At 32.1% G+C, this 21,479-nt stretch overlaps 1 protein-coding gene and 1 long non-coding RNA gene across 2 annotated transcripts in view; one reads left to right on the forward strand and one right to left on the reverse strand.

Annotated features, from left to right (window-relative positions):
- Positions 1 to 12,288, reverse strand: part of LOC108751235 — a 14,502-nt gene extending 2,214 nt beyond the window's left edge. Inside the window, exons 1-2 of the long non-coding RNA XR_001939473.1 lie at positions 12,277 to 12,288; positions 5,526 to 5,531 (exon numbers count right to left, since the gene is read on the reverse strand). This is a non-coding gene — a long non-coding RNA (uncharacterized LOC108751235). The remainder of the gene's footprint in view (positions 1 to 5,525; positions 5,532 to 12,276) is intronic.
- Positions 8,178 to 21,479, forward strand: part of LOC108751233 (laccase-4) — a 58,773-nt gene continuing 45,471 nt past the window's right edge. Inside the window, exon 1 of the mRNA XM_018491311.1 lies at positions 8,178 to 8,806. Within this exon, the coding sequence (XP_018346813.1) occupies positions 8,698 to 8,806 (109 nt within the window). The 5' untranslated portion in view covers positions 8,178 to 8,697. The remainder of the gene's footprint in view (positions 8,807 to 21,479) is intronic.

Raw genomic sequence — 21,479 nt, forward strand, 5'->3', positions numbered from 1 at the left:
TAAACCATTTGTTGGTCACAACTTATTTACTAAATTCATCTATTTACATAACTTATATGTATATAAAGTTTTATTAAAATCAAAATTTGGCATTTCACAAGATTTGTAAGTTTACATCCGTATATCGAGAATTACGTTTGTAGCTGTATCACTCTCTAGCAGTTCTAATTATTACAACCGTCATGGTCGATAATCATCTCTCATCTTGGCCGAAGTTATGTTAGTTATCGTGTACGTAGCCCATAATTGCACATTAATTACAATTTTAATTAGTGTAAAAGAGATTTACACATACCGTAGTTCTCACATTAATTATAATTCTCACATTTTATGCACTTCCTCCACAGTTAAAGAAGCATTAATTTCAAGTTTGTCAACAGATGAAGAAGTACCCTTTTATATTTCTCTATACAGTCTATATGCTTCAAAAATTAATTAACTTGTAATAATTCCGTTATTAAGATACACTTAATCTTATTAAATTATAATTAAGAATTAATTATTGTATGAGGAAAATGAGATATTCAAGATGCATTATCATAGATTATTACTTTAAAGCATTAAGATTATTAAAGTATTCAATTATAAACATTTTTTTCACAAAATATGTTTTTCTGTTTATAAAAAAAGGATACTTTTACTTAACACGATCTCACCATTTAAATGCTTCATTAATTTAAAAAAAAATAGTGTCAAATTTTATGCCAATATCACGTGTCTGCCTTCCAGGCAAAACATTTCTCCTCAAATTAATGTTACTTCAAAATGAACAATTAAACGTATCGTGATAAAAAAAAAGGAAGATGCTATTTATTGCAAACTAAACTTTCACGCGAACAAAAACTCAGCATCTATAAACCGAGGTAAAGCGGCGAAATACTTTTTCACGAAATTCAGATCAGTGAAAGTACTAATTGATTTATAGTGCCGCTATGTATCCGTATATATTATATTTAACTGTTATTTTCTCGTAATTCACATATAAGAACGTATAAATTAACGCCACAATTTTGTTTGGAATCTTTTATGGTTTCCTCGATTGTATATGACTGTATATGACTCTCTTTGCTTCATTTTCAACGCTTCATTACTACGTTTTTTGAAAAAAAATTCTATAATATAAAAACATTTTTTTTTGTTATCGTAATCGTTATTATCTCGAATACGTATGATAAGATATAGACAATAATTAGTGACTTAAAATTTACGTGTTATGTAACTCAACGTACACGTTATGTACATTTGCTTAATAAGCGTAAGCAAATATAAAGAAGACATGTAAATTCTTTAATATTATTAAGTAAAAGTTGCAGAAAGATACAGTTAGAAGATATAATATATTAAGTACAGAAACTAACCACTTTGTATTTTGTTATCTTGACTTTTGCAAAGGCTTTTTAATTTCAATATTTATGGATAAAGAATATTATATAAGTAGATAAAAAATATTCATAAATGAAGAATAACTTTACTTACGGATATATTTATCTTTTTATTTATATTAAGATATATGTATCTTTTTATTTACAAGATGTCAGATAATGAAAAATTGAAAAGTTTATATTTCCTAAGGATCTTCATTCACAGTTATCGCTTGGTAAAAGTTATAACTTTCTGTTTATTAAATAAACGTCCTCCCTATTTTCACATAGATAAGAATTAAAGCGCCGTTCCTTTCAACTAGTTTATTTATGAATATGTGCTGCACGTATTGCGTGCGTGAGTAACGATTCTTTCGTATAGATAAGAAATACATTCAAATTCTAAGCAAAAGATATCCACTCTCCTGATAAACAAATTCAACTTCAGAGAGAGCAGTGCTTCTCAAACTTAATGTGTTATTAATCTTTGCGTATATCATAAAATCGGACTTCTTTGCAAATAGCACAAATAGACTTTATATAGATCATTATTGAATGCTTTTATATTTTTTTCATTTCTGTTAATTACTAAAAATAAATAAAAAAACATTTGTTATATCTGTATAACTAAAAGTAATCAGTTTTAGACTTTAAATTCACTACAATTCTAAGTGTGTAAAAAGTGACTACAATATATGTATGATTAGTTTTCCTTAAAAAATGGACTATATTACACTATATTTCACGTTGAAACGTATAAATGCATTTTTGTATACAGTGTAGTGTATATATATTTTCACACGGAAAACAATCACATATATACTGTAGTCACTTTTTACAGTTTGCAAATTATTCCTTTATCTATGTGTTTACTTTTTTACATTTTTACTCTTTCATATATATTTATAGAGTGATAATATTTGAATAATGTAGTCCATTTTTATTAAATGTAATTTCTTATTTCTTTTCCTCTTGCAGAAATTTAATATAAAATAAGTAATTTCCAATATTAAATTGATTCAGTATTAAAGTAGCTAATTAAATCCGAGGATTTTCCGTAACAGTTCGTTGGGGCCAGCGACCGCTTTGAAAAGCACTGTTATATAGACAACGTCCTTGCGTGGCAAGATATGCGTGAGAAAAATCGGAAAAGCAATCGAAGCTTATCGAGCAGCGCCGCTCGATTCCGTTCACCGCACCGGTTCGCGCGACACCGGTTCGTGCGACCGGCAAACGAAACCCGGCACGTTTCAGACTAGCCGGCCGAATAAACCGGCTAAAAAGTGCAACGGCAGGTTAAAATCTCAACGAAGCAATTTACATCGTTCCGCTAGGTGCGCTAATAGATTCCCTTTCAATTTCTATCGGAAATCGCGGGATGCCGATAAAACGGTGCAACGAGGCGGCGGTGGTAAATAGACAGGCGGAAACCGTACGATCTCGAGAATCTTCACGAGGAGAAAGAGACCAGTACGAATGCACATTAGAATGCGTCGCGTGCCGGTGCAAAACACATTTCACTAGTAGGTACGTTCGACGAGAGATGCGCAATCGAATCGATCGCTTTCGTCTCGGTAAAGTGCAGCGCAAGCCTGTCACTGACTATAGCGTACTTTTTTCATTGTTATTTCCTGTTTTGAGTAACGCTTGCCAAAATTTATCGTTATATACGAAAAGAATAAATATACGAAAAAAGAAAATGGTTTTGCTAAAATATTTAAAAATTTAGTTAGCTCTACACTGAACCAAAACTGTACGTAAATACAATAAAGTATTTAGTGAATTATAAAAAAATAATAAAAATTGATCCAATGAATCATAATAATTTAGGTTATAAAATTATTACTAAAATTTATTGCAAAAATGAATATATAGTTATATAAATAAATCCATGATAATATATTGTATCAATGAATTAATTTATATTAAGTTAGACATTAAGTTGGACATTGATTAACAATTATTATTGGACCAAAAATGACCAAAATTTTTTCAGTGTAATAGACATTTCATGTATTTCTAAGAAATTTTTGGACAGTTATATTAACTCTGTCTAGTGAGAGAGAGAGAGAGAGAGAGAGAGAGAGAGAGAGAGAGAGAGAGAGAAAGAGTCTAGAGAGATAGTTTTACTAAGAAGTAAAACTATACTTACAATTAGGATCCTAATCTAGATGAAACCCTTCGCCTCCAGTTACTGCATACAAAAAATGCGCAAATTCTGAATTTCAGTTTGCTGAACAAAAAAGGGACAATAAATAAATTACGCAGTGTTTTAAGAATAATCTATTAAATTATTAATAATAAAATTCAATAATAATCGGTTTAAATAATTAAAAATTAAAAATCAAAACAAGGGACTACAAACCAAGCTGTATATTTAATGCTAAATCTTTATTAACATTATAATTTATTATTTATAAAACTTTAATATTAAATATCGAGCTTGATTCGTAGTTCCTTGGTATGATTATTAATAATTAATTTAATAAAATTGCTAATAATAATAATATTAAATTACTAATAATAATCTATTTAATCCTAAACAATAACTGGATTGTCTACACAAATATTTTTATCAGGAAAACTGTTTTAATTATTGAATAAAACTTTCAAGCTTTTATTTTCATTTCTTACGCAGTATATTGTTACAATTAATGAAAATATAGTAATACTAGACAGTAACACTATTATGGATGAGTGTCTAAGAAAACTATATTTGTAGTATAATATTTCTATCAAGGAATTTGGATTTGAAAACAATTTTGTCTGACCATCAAAATAATTATGTGTAGAGCTCTCAAACTAATTATTAGATTGTTAAAACTTTCTGCAGCATACAATGTTATCAACGTTTAAAGCACAAAAAAAGCTAACTGAAAATAATTTCGAGTTAAAAATGAACGAATTAGAATTTTCTGGTTAAATTTATTAGAATTTTAGTTGAAATAACCGGAATTTTGGTTGATACAATATTTCTGATAAAATCTACTAGAATTCTTATGCTTATCAAAATAATTATATCAATCAAAATTCTAGTTATCTCAACTGGATTTCTAGTAGACTTAATCCATTTCCATAAAATTACTATTTAATCCAACCACAACCATTTTTCTCAGTGTAACATTTTCAATAAGGTAGGATTTTTCCGAAGTCTTTTTCCGAGTGAGTCTTTATGTAACAGAACCTTTTCTACGTTTTATTTAAATATATTTATATAATCTATGGAAAAAGTACGTTATCTTTTTTTGTGATCTTATCTTTTTTCGCGATGATTACCATGACGGACAGCTCTATCTATCTTCCAACAATTCCAAAGCGTTATCTTACGGACAACATGTTAAATAGATGTAAAGTTCTATCCACTGAATCATCGCCAATCTAGTCATTATCAATAGATGGATCTTTGACCGTTGGCTTTCTCGCCACCCGCGCCGTGTTCGTCTTTTCCGATTTTCCGTTTTCAACCATGACGGGTCATCCGCCTGGGGAAAGTGTCCCAGTGTATGTGACGATTGCTACTCGGGATCACGCCATTGAATATACAACATCATCATACCTGTCCTGCCATGACGAATCCTTTTGATACGCTCGAGCCCACGGATAAGCGTGGCGAGCTTCCGCGTTGCGCGGGCGACTCATCGTCGATGCTTAATAAGATCTGAAGGACAATTGAGATTGTGCTACCGAAGTACAAAACAATTGTACTTGGCCTGTATGCGTATCTTGTATACGGCCAGCTGATTAAAAACATTAATCGATTCGAAAACGCGCACCAAGATTATTGTTACTATTTATATTCTAATTATCCTCGAATGATCAAATATCCATGATGTCGTGATTAATCAATTAAATGGCCTTATATTATTAATTACTAATAATGCGACATCATGATATAAACAATTCGAAGAAATAAATTTAAAAAAAATAACTCGTTTAAAATTATTTAGAAAATGTTTATGTAATATTATTTTAGTAAAATTGAAATAAACAATTAGAATGTCAATGACAATTTTCAAGTAAATTTTTTTTGAAAACAAAGTAAAATTCCGTCAAAAATTATTTTGTAAAAACTCTAACTGCACGTCGTAACTTTATACTTGTGATTATATTTGTTGTTGTTTTTATCATTACTACATTGTAGGAACAATTTGTGTAAGATAAGACACGTGTCTAATTGGAAAAGTTTAGAATGTATATGTCACAACTCAAATTTGCAAATTTGACACATACATTTTTGAACAAGTAACATAACAAATTAAATCAAATTTTTCATATATATCAATAAAATTTTAATAAATATTTGTGTAAGAGTTTATTTTGATCAAACTTGTTAGACGTTTAAAAGTTACTTACCTAAAACTGCAACAAAATATAATAACTATCTTGCATAAGTCAGTAAAAGCCAAATAATTGTTTTGATTTTTGCAATTAATTTCAGGGAATTTTTGACACAATTATTTTTACTGATATTGGCTAGTATTGTGTTTTCTTTCGCTCATATTTTTAACTAATATTGTACAGCAAAGCATTCTTAAGCAAATGTTTCTTTGGAATTTAGGTAGCCTTTTTTATATATTCCACGACACATATCCATTTTTATCTATTACAGTTAGCCTTCGAGCATTAGTGATAATGACATAATTATTTATTAATTATACGCTTATTGTTACTCTAACATGTGAAGGTACGTTTAATAAGTATTTTACCGTATAATTGATAAGTAATTATATTCTTATCACCGGTGCTCGAAGGCTACCTGTAATAGATAAAAGTAGATATGTGGAAATATATAAAAGAACATAGCATATGTGAAATAAAATTGTAAAAAATAATTATGTTTTGGTTTCTTAAATAATTTATAGCTTTACTAATTATAAATTTTTCAATTATATAACTTTTAGGAATATTTTGTTGCAAGATTTTTGAATCCTCCTACCATGCCAATAAGTCATGTAAGTTGTTTGATTATTGCTAACACATTACACATTAATTAATCAAATAATTTTTAATATTACATGTATATATACCAAAATAATTGAACGTAAACGGTTGGAAATTCTATCCAGTCAGCTCATTCAGGAGCTTATTTCCTGAAAGAGGGAGAAACGCTATTATAAATGTATGTACGTCAAGTAAGATTAATACTTGATAAATATCTAAAAGAAAATGACCATGCGTTTTAAATAATACAAGGTAAATAATTATCATTATGTTCAACATTAACAGAGCAAGTTTGAAGTAAATATAGCATTACGATCCTATTTTAAGCGTTGCGTTGATGCAACTTATGCTTAAGTTGGTCTAACTGCAGACTGTAAAAATTGGCACCTTCTTGACATATTGAGATTAGACAATTGTCGACCGACAGTGCCGATCGAAAGTTGATCGCGATTTTCACAAGCGCAAAATACTATTGTACGCATTGTACCAGCTGTAGAAAGGGAAGTGCCAAGGTAAGACAATCTAAGAGCCAGTGAATCGTTTGCTCATTGCCAAGGTAGGTACGTCAAGGAACTTGAAGTCTGGGTGTGCCGGGACGGTCATAATCGAAATAGTCTTGAATACGCGGGTGAAATCGAAAGGCAGGAGCAGGAAAGTGCGCAATTCCGATATTGCACAGCATGTGTCGGTGGCTAAGCCACATCGCGGTGTACGCGCGTTGGAACACGCGGTCGCCAAACGGTGCGACGAGGCCGAAAGAGCCTTGGGTAGATTCCACTGTAACGTTCACCAAGCGTGTGTACTCAACTGGTGCTTTACTCCTTATCTCCATATTATTAGAAAATCTATAACGTTCTACCTATGGAAAGTTTGTCAATCATTCCATATTCTTACGAACTTTTTGAACGCATAAATTAGAACGATATAAATTTAAGTCAAAATAATTCCACTTCTCTAGATTACATTCAGAAACACAAACTCATATGATAAATAAAATTTTTTATTAATTAAATATGTGAAATATTAATAGTTTGGCAATAGTTATTTTTGTCATAGTATTATTATTTTTTGGAATTCCTTGATTAATATTGATTATTTCTGTCTCTTTTTTTTCTGTATAGACTTAGATATGGTATATAAATCATTCAAACTCAAGAAAGCGCTTAAGACTTTTGTTACATCCTATAAAGTATCGCATCGTAATTTAGCTAGTCCACATCTTGTTTGTCTTTTTAGCATATGTTCATTCCCACTTGGAACAGTAATAATAACGCTGCACGTAACGGGTTACATCAATGTTCGCCAATTTTCACCTCGACCTTGTCATCAGACTGTCCCTCCTGGGGTTTTCCCACGTGAATAAAGCCGTGTTGCGGAAGTTGTGTTGGTCTTTCCTAAGAATAGGCACACGACGCCCATAATTTCTGCTTGTTCCGATCGTAACGCAGACAAATAGCCAGACGATTTTGCGGTATCCTAGACCAGTTATACGTGAGAGAGACGCGGAAAGAGAACCGGGAGAGAACCGAGCGGAGTCAGCAAAGTCAGCGACAGCGACAGCCCGATCTTGGATTGCTCGCGCGCGCGTAAACCCCACCTAAAACCCCCTTCACCTTCGTCGACCGCAATCGGCGCGCGTGAATACGCGAAAGAGGGGAAATTTTCAACGTCATCGTTTCGCGAACTCGAGAAGTTCGTTACCGTCGCACGCGACGTTCGTCGGACTTGTCCGACAATAGTATTCACCGCCTAGGCAAAATCGGGGGACTTCGCCACCTACTACGCTTGCCTACTTCACCACCCGATCTCCATCAGCCACCTTTCCCTCTGTCTCTCTCTCCACCTGAGAGATATAACCACATCCGCTGCCACCGCCGCCGTCACCGATCTGAAAAGGAGGTGAACGCGCGCGAGAGAGTACCATTGGGCAAGGAATTGGGGCAGGAGCCAATGGTAAGGAGCGCGAGGTGGAGCGATAGGTTTTAAATAGGTGTGCAGGATTCGTGCGTGGATACGAGAGGAAAAGTTGACGGTGACCGATATCGTGGAGGCACTGGCGCTGGGATTAAAATTCGGGTGATAAGAGTGTGGGGGCCCATTGTGCGGCGGGTAGTAGCACAACCTGCCCGGAGACGACAGTATACTATCCGTTCATTGTGGTGGTAGTTTCCTACCCGAGGGATACACACGGACCGCGGTGTGAAACGTACCGAGAGGAGTGACGGTCCTGCTGATAGAGCGGCGAGCACAAAGTACGTCTCAGTCGACGCTGAGCCAGCAGTGCGCTCAGCAGATCCGCTCGAGGCGGTAGAGAGAGTCCTGAGAGAGTCGTCTACGATCTCGTTTAACCGTTCTCTCTTTTCTCGAATTCGGTACCCTCGGTTAAAGGGCGGCCATGAGGTTCTACGGCTACCGGGCACTCGTCGTGCTCGCGACAGTGCTTGCCCACATGACCGGCACGTTCGCCGGACACGACAAACGTCAAGCAGCCAGTGCCAGGAGCGGTGAGTCATCTTCTTCGCTTTGGTTCTTTCTCTCTTTCTGTTCTTATCTTCTTCTGCTTTCGCTACTTGCCTTGTGTTCTCTTCTCCCATCGTCAACGATCCCTTCCACCTTCATCACATTCGCGCGCCACTCGTTGCGCCTCCTTCGTTTTGCTTCTTCTTCTTCTTCTTCTTCTTCATCTTGCAACCCGCTGTAGACACGCTGTAGAGTCCATCGAGTATCTTGATCTCTTTCTTACACTCTACTTTTTCTCAGACATTCGTTCTCTATCATATTTTCTTATTCTCTGTCATATTTCTTTTTATTCTCCTTTTCTCTCATTTCCTTATTATTTTCTTTAGCTCTCTTAAATTACTATGGCATATTTTTGTCTTATCTTCTTTTTACTCCTCTTTTCAATATATTCAATATATTCTTTTTATTTTTGGAGACTTAACTTTTAATTTGCATTTGTTGTTTTTTTTTCTTTCCTTTTTTACTTACGATTTCTATCTACTTTTCCTGTCGAGTAGATCTAATCATTTAATATCATTCTTTTTTCTCTTTTATCTATTATTCTTTCACTTTTTTGTTGCTTTCTTTCTCTTTTTTCTTACGTATTTACCTTCTTAATAATTAACTTCTTGCTTACGCCGTGATTATATAGATATTCAAGTAGCTCTCGGTGGTTACGATAATATCGATAAATAAAGTGAAGTGTTGGGTTGTGCAAAATGCGTAGGAAGATGACGACAAGTATGCAAGTGAATCACGGTGTTGTGTCTATCGAACATTGATTTAGTTGGCGAGTTAAATGTCCCGAGACGGAATATAATGAAGAATATAATAAAGCTAACGTAATCCGATGTGTTATATATTGTGCTTGTGGTTTACCGCGCTATGTTGCACAAAGAAATTTGCAAGCAATATCTTGACATACGTTCGGCTTTCGATACACGATATCGATTTACTTTTGCACTAGAAAAATATGTAGAAGAAAAAATATGAATATAAAAATATATAAAATGTATTTATTACTTTTGCACTTGAAAAATATATAAAATTTTAATATTTTTGACTTATATTCTTGAAAAAAATCTAAAAAAACTTTCTTTTTTTTTTAAATGATTTGTAAAATGAAAAATATGCCATAAAAAAGTAATTATAATTTAAGTAATATAAATATATATATTTTTTATAGCTACAATTCTCTCAATTAGTATCTTTTTTATATTAGCATTATTTTTATGCAGAAATTTCGAGATGAACCCTATACATATCTTGACTCTTGGAGTGTTCTCCACGCAATAGCGGTACTTAGACCGAGAATTTATAAGCTGGATTTATGTAAATAAGACCTTCAGTGAGGACAAAGTAAATCAGTTAAATTCGTATAAGAACATATTCAATTATATTGAATATTCTTATACAAATTTTTGTTATTATTTAGTTTAATATGCTTGTGCTTTTTTATTTTATTAGAAAATACATATTTCAAAGATGAAAAAGATTTGAAAAATGTTATAAAAGTTATAGAAATGTTATAAAATTTATAGAGTTACGATGTTTTATATAATATATCAAAATAAGCCGAAATAAATTAAACAGACTACAATAGATTATAAGTACAATGAATAAAATCTTAAGACTACACACGATTTGCAAAATGTGATAATAATTTATGATTCTTTAGCCTATTTTACTATCGCATTTTGCGAATTTTATCTATTTTTTTTATCTCGAAAAGAATTTAATCATTAATGTACTGAAATAATAAAATGGCACATGTGATACGTAATGCTACACCGTTACTAGCTTTGACAAGCTATTTCTCTTTCACAACTTAAGTCGAGGAATTATAACAACATAATTTCCGAATTAAATAGCACTCGACATAGATTCGTCGAAAAATGGTAACTTCCGCAAAGATTCGGGTCAATGATTGATTTTCAAGCAATGCCTCTTTTAAAGACTAATTTAAAGTCAAGTCGTAACTGTAAAATGTAACAGACGGCTCATGATTACTACCTATAAAAATGATTGCTGTGACTAATTGCTATACTGGAGTGGCAATTATTTTTGAAACTAACAGCCGCTGATGGGTCTTTACATTTCAACTGCAATTAATCCGTATATCGTTCTTGTCTTTCGATAGGTATTTTACACCATAAGAAATTATACTTTTGGTTTCTAATCGATCGTAAAGAATTCGACATGTCCTATATAATACAAAACTGGATAAGACATCGATAATGCAGCCTTGCGTGATAATTGCAATTAACTGATAAAGATTGATGATGATGGAGAATGGCAGAGAGAAAGTAGCAAGTTCTTAGGCGCATCTTTAGTAAGACATAAATTCCAACTCGTTTAATGTAGGGTGAAATGGCAACCATTTTGTTAACAACACTGAGAAAATAATTTTGCATATTAAACATGTTTAAAAATAAATAGTTGATTGTAATCGCAATGCTCCTTTAAAAATACTGCTAAAGAAGGTAATTAGCTTTAAAAAAACATTACGTTCATATGTATTCAAAACAGAAAATAAATGAGAAACACCTCATTAAAGATCGACGAGCAAATTTAAAAGATGTTAACTTATTAAAAAATTTTATTATTACAAAAAGGTGGAATTTTGCATAAGATCTATTGTACTTTACTATTTAAATTAAAAAACGTATGGAAATTTTAAGAAATAAGTAGGTATTATCAGGAATACATATATGAATACATCAAGATATTATTAGAAATTGATATAAATTACTTAAATAAAGACAATATATTATAAGGAGAGCAATGTATAATTTTAGAAAAATAATTATCTATAACATATGCTAAATGTATCATAAATATTATACTAATATATGATAATTTAATATTTTTTGCTCAGCATTTTTGTTTAGGAAGAGACATTGTCGTTTTTTAACTTAAATAGTAAAGTACAATAGATCTTATGCAAAATTCTAGCGACTCGTCGATATACCGGGATTTGATCGAGAAAATATATTCGATCGTTTGGTAAGTTCACCGAGAACAAAGTCGTGATCGAAACACATCAGTTCTCTCCTTCGAGCCTCCAGCATAATTCGTTACTTTGTTATCGGTTCGTTCCTTCCCGCAATTTAAGCATAGTGCATCTCGTAAATTTGGTTAGATAGAACAGCACGGATTGAATCGACGGCAGTTCGTACATCCTAAATTGGTCGATCTCAATTACCGCGAAACATGAACGTCGAACGTTCACTCCCGATGTGGGAATTCGGACACGTTTTTATCTGCGAAATGTTCGCTTAACACATCGGAATTTTTTAATTATGTTACTGCTGCATATAACTTTTATAATAAATCAAAGCAAATTAAAAATGAAATTTTGGTTTTTTTGATACTCGTTAAGATTTCTCGTTTACTTAATTCCACAATGAAAATATTTTTTATTTTTGGAGTTAATTCAATCACTTTTCTCGCATTTATAAAACGTTATTGTTACGTATGCATGTGTTTTGATATTACTTAAATGAGAATAAATTAAGAGAAATATATATGTAATATTTTATTTTCGGTCGCAGTGAATCTTAATGCTTATAATAATATACGTTTTTCAGTTTTATAAACTTAATTTTATTTATTAATTTTATACATTACGCTTTAATTCAGTTTGTTGGGCTTGAAATGTGATCACAAATTGAAATTAAAATATTTGAATATCTCAAATTAGACTGATAATTAATTCAATAATAAGAACATTGCAGTCTAAAAAATATTGTAATTGCAAGAAAATCTAGATATGAATGTGTGGATATATATAAATAAGTTTTAAGTGATAATTTCTTATTTTAATACGTACAAATTAAATGCAAGTGAATAAATCAAATGCAAGTTTTTACTGCGTCGCTGTGATCTGAATTGAAAATAGCTTGATGTTTTCGGTGCCTCAATTACGATTTCCCAGACTTGGAAACATGTATCATGAACCTCTCGAATACGTTCGATTGCTATCGGGGCCTTCGAAACAAGTTCGGTGCGTGGAATTGTGACTGTTCTAGCATAGCGCCTTCGTCGTTGGCATTGCCATCAGAAATGGCTTTTCAACGAGTGATTGGCGGCATGCCAGTGCATATAACAGTTCACCGTGGACTACCTAAGCAACTTGTTCACCTACATGTAGCAACCGTTCACACGACACGAGATCCTTCCGCTCGTGCCTTCGTTATTGCCTTACTCTGTCGACTGTTTGTCGGTATGTAATGCCGAATTCGGTTGCTGTCCCAAATTAAATCACCCGATCATGCAAGAATCGAAAAATAGTTCTTGGAAGTACAAGTAAAGTTTTACATATCTCATAGTTTATTCATTTTGTTTATTAAAATAAACAAGTAATAATACATTGCATAAAAATGGAGCAAAAATTTCTAAACCCGTTTTATGCCCGTTTCTACCAATGCAGTTTAACTTTAATCTCGGTTCAACTAACTCTTCATCTTTTTCTAGTTTTAAGAATAAGATGAAGAGTAAGTTGAATCGAGATTACAGTTAATCCACATTGGTAGAAATGGGCATTAATCGAATAAAACAAGTCAAACTAATAGGAAATACTATTTCGATATTTGATTAGAAAATGTTTTTTAGAAACGAAGATGGAGAAATAATTTATTTCTTTGATTTTGAATATACCTCATTTTAAAAGAACTTGACACTAAATTTTATTAATGTATTTATCGACAATTAAGCTGTAAGAACAAAAAAGTGTAAAACCCCGAGTCATTAATTCACAAACCGGTTTTTCAGGTAAAATTCGTAAGTTAGTCATTTGTAACTTATATGAGACCTCTTCCTTACTATATAAATGTCTAAAAAAAATTTATGTTAGAAGTTGAGAGAAGCCACAAGTGAAATTGACTTTGCAGAAAAATACATTTAATCGTATTTTATTCAGATAATTAATTGCCAGATAATTAACCAGTTAAATCTTCTTTCTAAAAAAAATTAATAAAGCTTAAACTTGTTTTGCGAAGAAAAAAAGTGAAGACTTTGTAACAAATGTATATTAAAAGATTTTATTTATAACATATCTGTGTTTAGACATAAAAAATATATTGTATATAAAAGAGATTCTTTTTAAATATGTTATTAAATAGTTTCTCTCTCTCTCTCTCTCTCTCTCTCTCTCTCTCTCTCTCTCTCTCTCTCTCTCTGTTTTTTCTAGGACAACTGTATATTAAAATTTTACACAAAATATCAAAAATTTATAGGATCTGATGTTTTACGTAATATTTTAGCAGTGCATATGACATACGATATAGTAAAAATTATACCTTGTGATTTTTTTCAAAATCCGCGAAAAAGAATATAGACATTCGTAAAATAACGGATTAATTTTTAATAAATTACGTAAATCACTCTCTTTGTTCTCCAATTATTTTGTCTTAAAACATAAATCTGTTTCAACGACAAGCTTGTTGATTTATTAGATCGTATATGTCCAAATTGAAGTGTTTTCCTTAAACGCATTTCAAGTAATTTTTTACGTACGCGATTCCTAGTTAGACCACCTATTAGGAATTATTCTGAAAGGCTTGTTTATTATATATGGCCGCCGATACATATGTAACCAATGACTATAAATGTAAATAATTGATTGATTTACAAGGTAATTTTCTATCGTCAAAAAGAAATCGATTTATTCTGAAATTTCTTTGATTACTACTATATAATTATTAGATAGCTAATTAAGTAACAATTTGCTTAAATTTTTGTATATTTATTACACTTTACATGCGAATTTAATGAGCACAACGCATTTTGGCAGTTAAAGAGTTCATTGTAATATACAGATTTTAAATACAGATTATTTAATACTAAAATTAGCCTATAGAAAGCGATTTATGGTGCGTTTTACCGTCTTATAACGGTGAAAAACCTTATAACTTCTGAAAAAATCAACATTACACAAGCTATCCCCGAGTTATTTATAGTTAGATCCATGTACGGGTTTGCGAGAACGCTCGAATTCCGAAATTCCGCCTCATCATCACGTTGAATCACGCTGCCATTCATAAATGAATTTCCGCGAACCAATTTATATTAATGAAGTACCGTAATATCAGATTACTTTCTAAATCTCTACATGCACCTGTAGAGATGTAGTATATATACTGTATATCCTGTATATACACTTTTTCTCATTTGCCATTCGATTGATGGAATAAATTCTAAAATTTTCGCTGTTTAGTCGCTAACAGACTTACGTAAAATAGTTGATATCAATACCAACCACTCGTTTGAAAGCGGAAACGAACCGTGAAACGACTACAATTTAAACCGAGTCGAAAACCAGTATTTTATTCTCGGGATTCGCGCGTGCCACGATGACGCGCGGTCATTCCTTTTCACGGCAAAGCCTCGCGAAATGCGCGTGTCACTGAACTTGAGGACTGGTTCCTCTCATGCCTCTCTTTCTTTCTGTAATTTTCGTTACAGGCGAACGAGGATAACGATCATGTGGATGTACAGAGCAAAAATAAAGCCCTACGTAAGACGCAGACGCAGGTCACAAGTAAAAATATTTCAGATTGTAAAGCCTACTCTACAATAGTCGTAAGCGTAGTTGTAAATGATTGTAGTTGTAAGAATTGACTAATCACAGTCAAATATTCACATTCGACTTGATTGGTCAATACTTACAACTACAATCACTTACAACTACGCATATTGTAGAATAGGCTTAAGGGCTGCCGCACACAAAATTCTGTAACAGTATGCGTAACGTGTAAACTTACACACAAAGCCGATAAACCAATCAGGATACTACTTTAAATTACGTAATCTAATAGAAATGGAACTACAATTTACATTACATGCAGTATAGATTTTTAGTACTGGCAGTCAATTTTGGAACACAGCCTATGTAGATCGGGCTTAATACGCAGAATGCAGATTGCAAGTAAAATGCATTTCAGTTTATAAAAGATATGTTCTTTTTCAAAAAATTCTGAACTAGTTCTAAATACTACAATGAGTTAAGAGTGAAACAAACTATAGCTGTCTCATTTTAACTTATTACACCAGCATACTCCAGTTCAGACCAGATCCAAAAGGTCGCAAGTGGCAATACGTAGAACGCAGGAAAAGTTGAAGTTCACCAAACTTCCTGCGACCAGCGTTCTGCGTCTTGCAATCTATTATAATTAAAATACATTAGTTTCTAGTCTTGCGACCTATAGCCCGCGTTTTACGTCTTATGTAAATCGGGCTTAAGATAGAAATCGCGATTAAAGTTGCGAGTGGCGACTGATTTTCACTATCGTCGCGGTTGTCGTCGTCGAGATCGCGGTTCTTTCATGATCCATACGTTTACCAAGGAATCTGGGTTAAACTTTGTATTCTCGTATCGTGATTCTAAGCAAACGTATACATAGAAAATCATCATTCTGTTGCTGAAGAAAGTTATTACTCATTTTACTCTTCTTCCTTTTCAGTAACGTCTCTTTAACAAAGAATATTTTCTCCGTAATAATTTTACTGTAAAATATACTCACTACAAATTTTAGAAAAACTCATTATTATATACTCAAAAATTTACAAGAATTTACTTTTTTTATATCTTATAAAATTGATCAAAGAAATGACTTTACAAGAAGCAAATTGAATTTGTTTTAATTTTATAATCTTGATTGAAGTATATATTAAACTTACTAGTATTTAGAATATATTTTGAATAAATATCATGTTTGTGATAAATTTATAATAACAGATTTGTGAATATTTGTGAATATTTGAAAAAAGTTACGTATTTTTTTGTATGTAGAGAGAGAATTACGATTCGAGACTGCGATCCCATATTGCTTGCTGCCGCATTGCTGCAATATTTACAATGCTTCTGCAATATTTCTGAAATGTTGTAACATTATTGTAATATTACCGGAATGATCTGTGGCTACATAAGAATCAGTCTTCTTCTTCCTCATTATGGCACGTTTCGTCGCAGCAATGGATTGTAATCACGGTGAAACTGCCAAGAGCGAACGTGCTGTTGGTACGTCATGCGTATCTCGTGTCCGAGTCCTGTTTCCGTTCAGGAAAATCGATTCTAATGGATTTCAATTTGCGACCATATCTTCCTGCAAGAGCGGCGCGGATCGATCGTTGATCGAAGGAGATCGTTCGATTCTACAGATAGATGCGGATGAATTCCTCGAGCGACTGAAAGTAACGCTTCACCAACGCGCGTTCGTGGCTCATTTAGTAATGCGATTGCACGTTTGCTGGACAGTAAATGGTACATCAAATGGTTGTGGTAATCATCATCGTTGAAATGATAGTACAGCAAATTTCAATCTGATCTATACTAGTATAACGAGAACCTGACTAATATGTATATAATTTTAGTTCACAAATTATTACTGTTTAAAGCTTAACTTGTGAATGTATGCTTGAATTTTTTTTAATATTTGAAGTATATTTATATTTTCTGTTGTTTATATTACCGTAAAATGGAATAACTTTAGCTCAAATTTAAAAAATGTTTAGACAGTTCGCATGTTTAAAACTGAGATATAAGATGTCTTTAAGAAGTTTCTTAAGATATAATACCTTGTCCCGATTTTAATATGCATACTACTTGAGCATTAAAATTTTAGATGAAAGTTATCCCATTTTACGGTATGTACAGTTTTTTATGTAAAGTTAACAGAGGAGTTTTTAGGATACTTTCTTACATTGAAGCAGATTTTCTTCTGCGATTAGCAACACTCATTCGCTTTTAATGACTTAACGATCCACCTCTTTTGATGTGCAGCAAATTTTGTAATGATTTATTCTGAACCGAGTAGTCAAGTAGCAATGCAGATAATTGGAAAATAACGGAAAATAATTGCCTGCCAAGATAGAGAGCAATAAATAATCGACTGAATCGCGAAGCAAATCCAAACACTCACTTCAGAATGCGCACTGTGCTGTGAATACTTGCTTGATAAATGAAGAAAATTGACTCTAACAGCTGGAAAATTGCAGCGATATTGTATGACGCGTACTGATAATCCAAGTTACAAGTCCGTTCGCTCTGGTTCGTGTAGCTCCATTCGCCTTTCTTAACGGTCGAACGACAGTTAATAACTAACTAATTATGCGACTGTATCGGTAATTAAAAACACGACATTTATGGGTAGAAGTAATTTATACGCGCGTTTTAATGCATTGTTTAAACGATGTATTAGATTAACCAACTGGATTTATGCGAGTCTTTTTAACAAGATATGACCAGCCAAGCACGACAGTGTTTATGACATTTCTGAGTAGTTTCCATATTTATGGAATCGGCATAACGCCGAGAATATCGCAAGTAAATTTTATTCTGAATAATGTACAATCCTTTACAGTCTTGTATGATAGCTGATATTTCTCTTAAGAACTGTTTCCTTTATTGATAAACAGTAATAGAATAATCTTATTTTAATGCCCAGCAATTACATTGATTTTAGTTGATGCTTGTGAATATTAACACATAGTTGATGTATTGATTAATAATTGTTGATAAACAGATAACTAATTTAGAAAGTGATTTGAGCGTTTTGTACGTGACATATAAGATCGACGATGCTTGCGTTAATAATAATACTAGCAATTTACGCTTAAAAAACATTTAACTAAAACTTTTTTATACTATATAAAAACGTTAAATAGACGTTACAAATGTCTTATAAACGTTTTTATAACGTTTATTAAATAGTTTAAAAACATATTAAATTTTTAATTCAAAATTTTAATTCTAAAATTTAATTTTCAGTTTATACGTTTATTACATGAGTTGTATAACATTTATTAAATGTGTTTTGAACGTAACTGTCTTGCTTGAGAAGTAAATAGGGAATTAAATTCAGATGTAACAAAAATGTTCTTAAAATTATTTATTTATTAATATATAAAATGTCATGCAAATTTCGTCTAAAATTAAAACGTTTCCTTATTATTTTATAGAAATAAATAATTGGAAGAATGGGAAGAAGATATAAGTCGTATATGTATAAATTGTAATAAATAAAATAGTAGTAAATGAGCGAAAGAAGTTTTACGTTTCGCCACCTAGACAAGAAATTCCTTAAACACATTTTGCGTTATACGCGTAATTGACTTTAATGACATCCGTTTTCGAAATTGATAGAGCTGAAATATGAGCTCAGCACGCGGACATAATCAGTATTCGTGAATTCCTCGGGACATAATCCATGCAGATGAATATTGAATCGCAGTGATTACTTCTGGCGCGGTCGATCAATCAATGTGCCTTCATCACTCAAGTCAATTGACTTTATCGAAGTAGTACTTTGTTGTAATCCAAATTGCCAGCAGGCGGGTGATCTTTTCCACGCAAACGGAGTGCATGGAAGTTTAAGTGGTAAATTTCGAAGCTATGGTGATCGTTTTTGACGGTTGACACGTGCCATTTTTACACAATCTTTTTTACTCGAATTTAAAATTCGAAATTTGCGATGTAATACTTTCTTACATATTATCTCAACTGTAATTATTATATTTTCATTTGAATGATGTTAGATGTAATAATTATTAGCGTAAAAATTAATATAAAAATAAAATAATATTCTCCAAATTATTTTAAACAATTAAGTAAATTATTTCTTCATAAGAATACGAAATTTTTCAATGTTGGCACAATTTTATTTTGGCTGTGCTATCAAGGATTGTTTTAATGATTTGTTTTTTGTTTCTGTTCAGAAAGTCACAAAAATATAGGTATTAAGAACAACGCTGAACGAGAAATTGTTACTTTAACTGCTTAAATTTAGTACGGCAATCGTAAATTTTATTGCCACATACAATCACATTAAGCTGCCTTGTCGATAGTTACATTTGATCACGCTTTGACGAGTAATTTTAAATAATGAAAAATTAATAGACATAAGTAAACAGAGCAATTCATGCATTACTGTGGATAAAAAATACGTGCATTTACATATTGCCTTCGACTATCTAAGTAATATGAATATTGGCTCCGTTTGTACTAAGGTCGAGAACAAAATGCATTTTATATGTAAGTTAAATTTTAGCAGATAAGGCATTTGTTTTACAATCACATTTAAAATGTGTATTTATTTTATGATACAATTGTAAAAACTAAAAAATTTAATTTGCATTCAATTAATACTACTGATATTTATTGCTATATAACTTTGTAAAAAAATTTATTATTCGTGTTTACATTATTGATTTTATCTGTTTATTGTATTATATTTCTTATATCATTTCTGCCAATATATATTCAAGGTCTTTATAGAACCAACTAAGAAACAGCTAAGCGGTACAAATTATAGTAACGCAAAAAAAGTTTTATTTTTGTCGATAAGATTCCGATAGCAGATTAGTAACGGTTTTTAAGAGAAAGTCCGCAGTATCGGAAATCGCTCGTTTCTGTCCACACCGATCTCAAGTACTACGCGCGGGATTCTAGTTCCACATCAATGACTGATTTCACCCCGTTCGCAAGTTTCTATACACCGCGATTTTCACGCTTATCTGCATTTTTCAGGAACTTCGGTTGTGGTGAGCCGCAATGAGTTACCGTTTTGATACGCAATTAACTTGTCTTCTCTTTTTCACGTATCTATATTTAAGAGTAATTCTTTCGCAAAACACTCGAATGAATCTCTTTTTCGTGTTTAAACTCTACTCTAAGCTCTATAACGAAAGAAATTAGTATCAAATGCTCTCTAACATGTAAAAGATCCAAAAACAAAATTTAAATTTGAAATTTTTACACCTGTTTAAAGTAATAATTGAAATCATTTGGCAAGAAAAAAACGCAATGGATCAATATATAATATTTTTTTATTGTTTATAATTAATAATTATTATAATAAAATGATTAAATCATTATTATTATTTTTTATTGTATCAGAAATTTATTACATTGTTTTATTAGAAATATTTTGATGACTTTATTTTATGTTAAATAAAACATAAAGATTAATATTATTATATTTGAAATTGTATAATGTAATAACAACAAGATATAGTAAAACTGAGAATATTATTGTTAAAGTAAGTTTCAAAAGACACACTTGACGTTAAACTTTTGGCAATCGCGTCAAGCGTAAGCATCGTCGAATTAGCAGTGCATAAAAGTTAGCAGTGCGTAATGTGTTACTCGTAGAAACTAGAGAAATTCTCGCAATTCTCGCCAAACCCCCCACGCTTTATAAATCCATCTTTGTCTTGTCGACGGATAGTGGGACATAGTACATGAAAGAATCGAGAGTATCTAACGTTTTATCTCTCCACTTTCCTTTTCTTCTTCAGTCAAGTCATAAACGCACATTTGAAACTTTCGAGGAATTTCCCGGCTTACGCGACGACAGTGTGTGCTCGAATTCGAGTGCGCTAAAAGGCATTTCCGGTGGTGTGCAACATCACGTCACTGGTAAAAAGCATAGCACCGTCTTCCTGTATCCTGTTTCTCAAATTTTTTGCAATCACGGGATATCACTTCGGTGGAATGCACGTTATATTTTGCGTAAAACAATTATGCCCCCACACACACGTAAATGTACAACGTCCGGTTATGTAAGATATAACATATGCTGGTAATTACAATGATGATGCTATTTAGAAATAATTTTTATGACGTTATCTAAGTTTAAATACTTAGTAAATTATCTAATTAACTAAATATAACAAAAT

Source organism: Trachymyrmex septentrionalis, unplaced genomic scaffold (assembly GCF_001594115.1).
Source record: "Trachymyrmex septentrionalis isolate Tsep2-gDNA-1 unplaced genomic scaffold, Tsep1.0 scaffold42, whole genome shotgun sequence".
Taxonomy (NCBI): Eukaryota; Metazoa; Arthropoda; class Insecta; order Hymenoptera; family Formicidae; genus Trachymyrmex; species Trachymyrmex septentrionalis.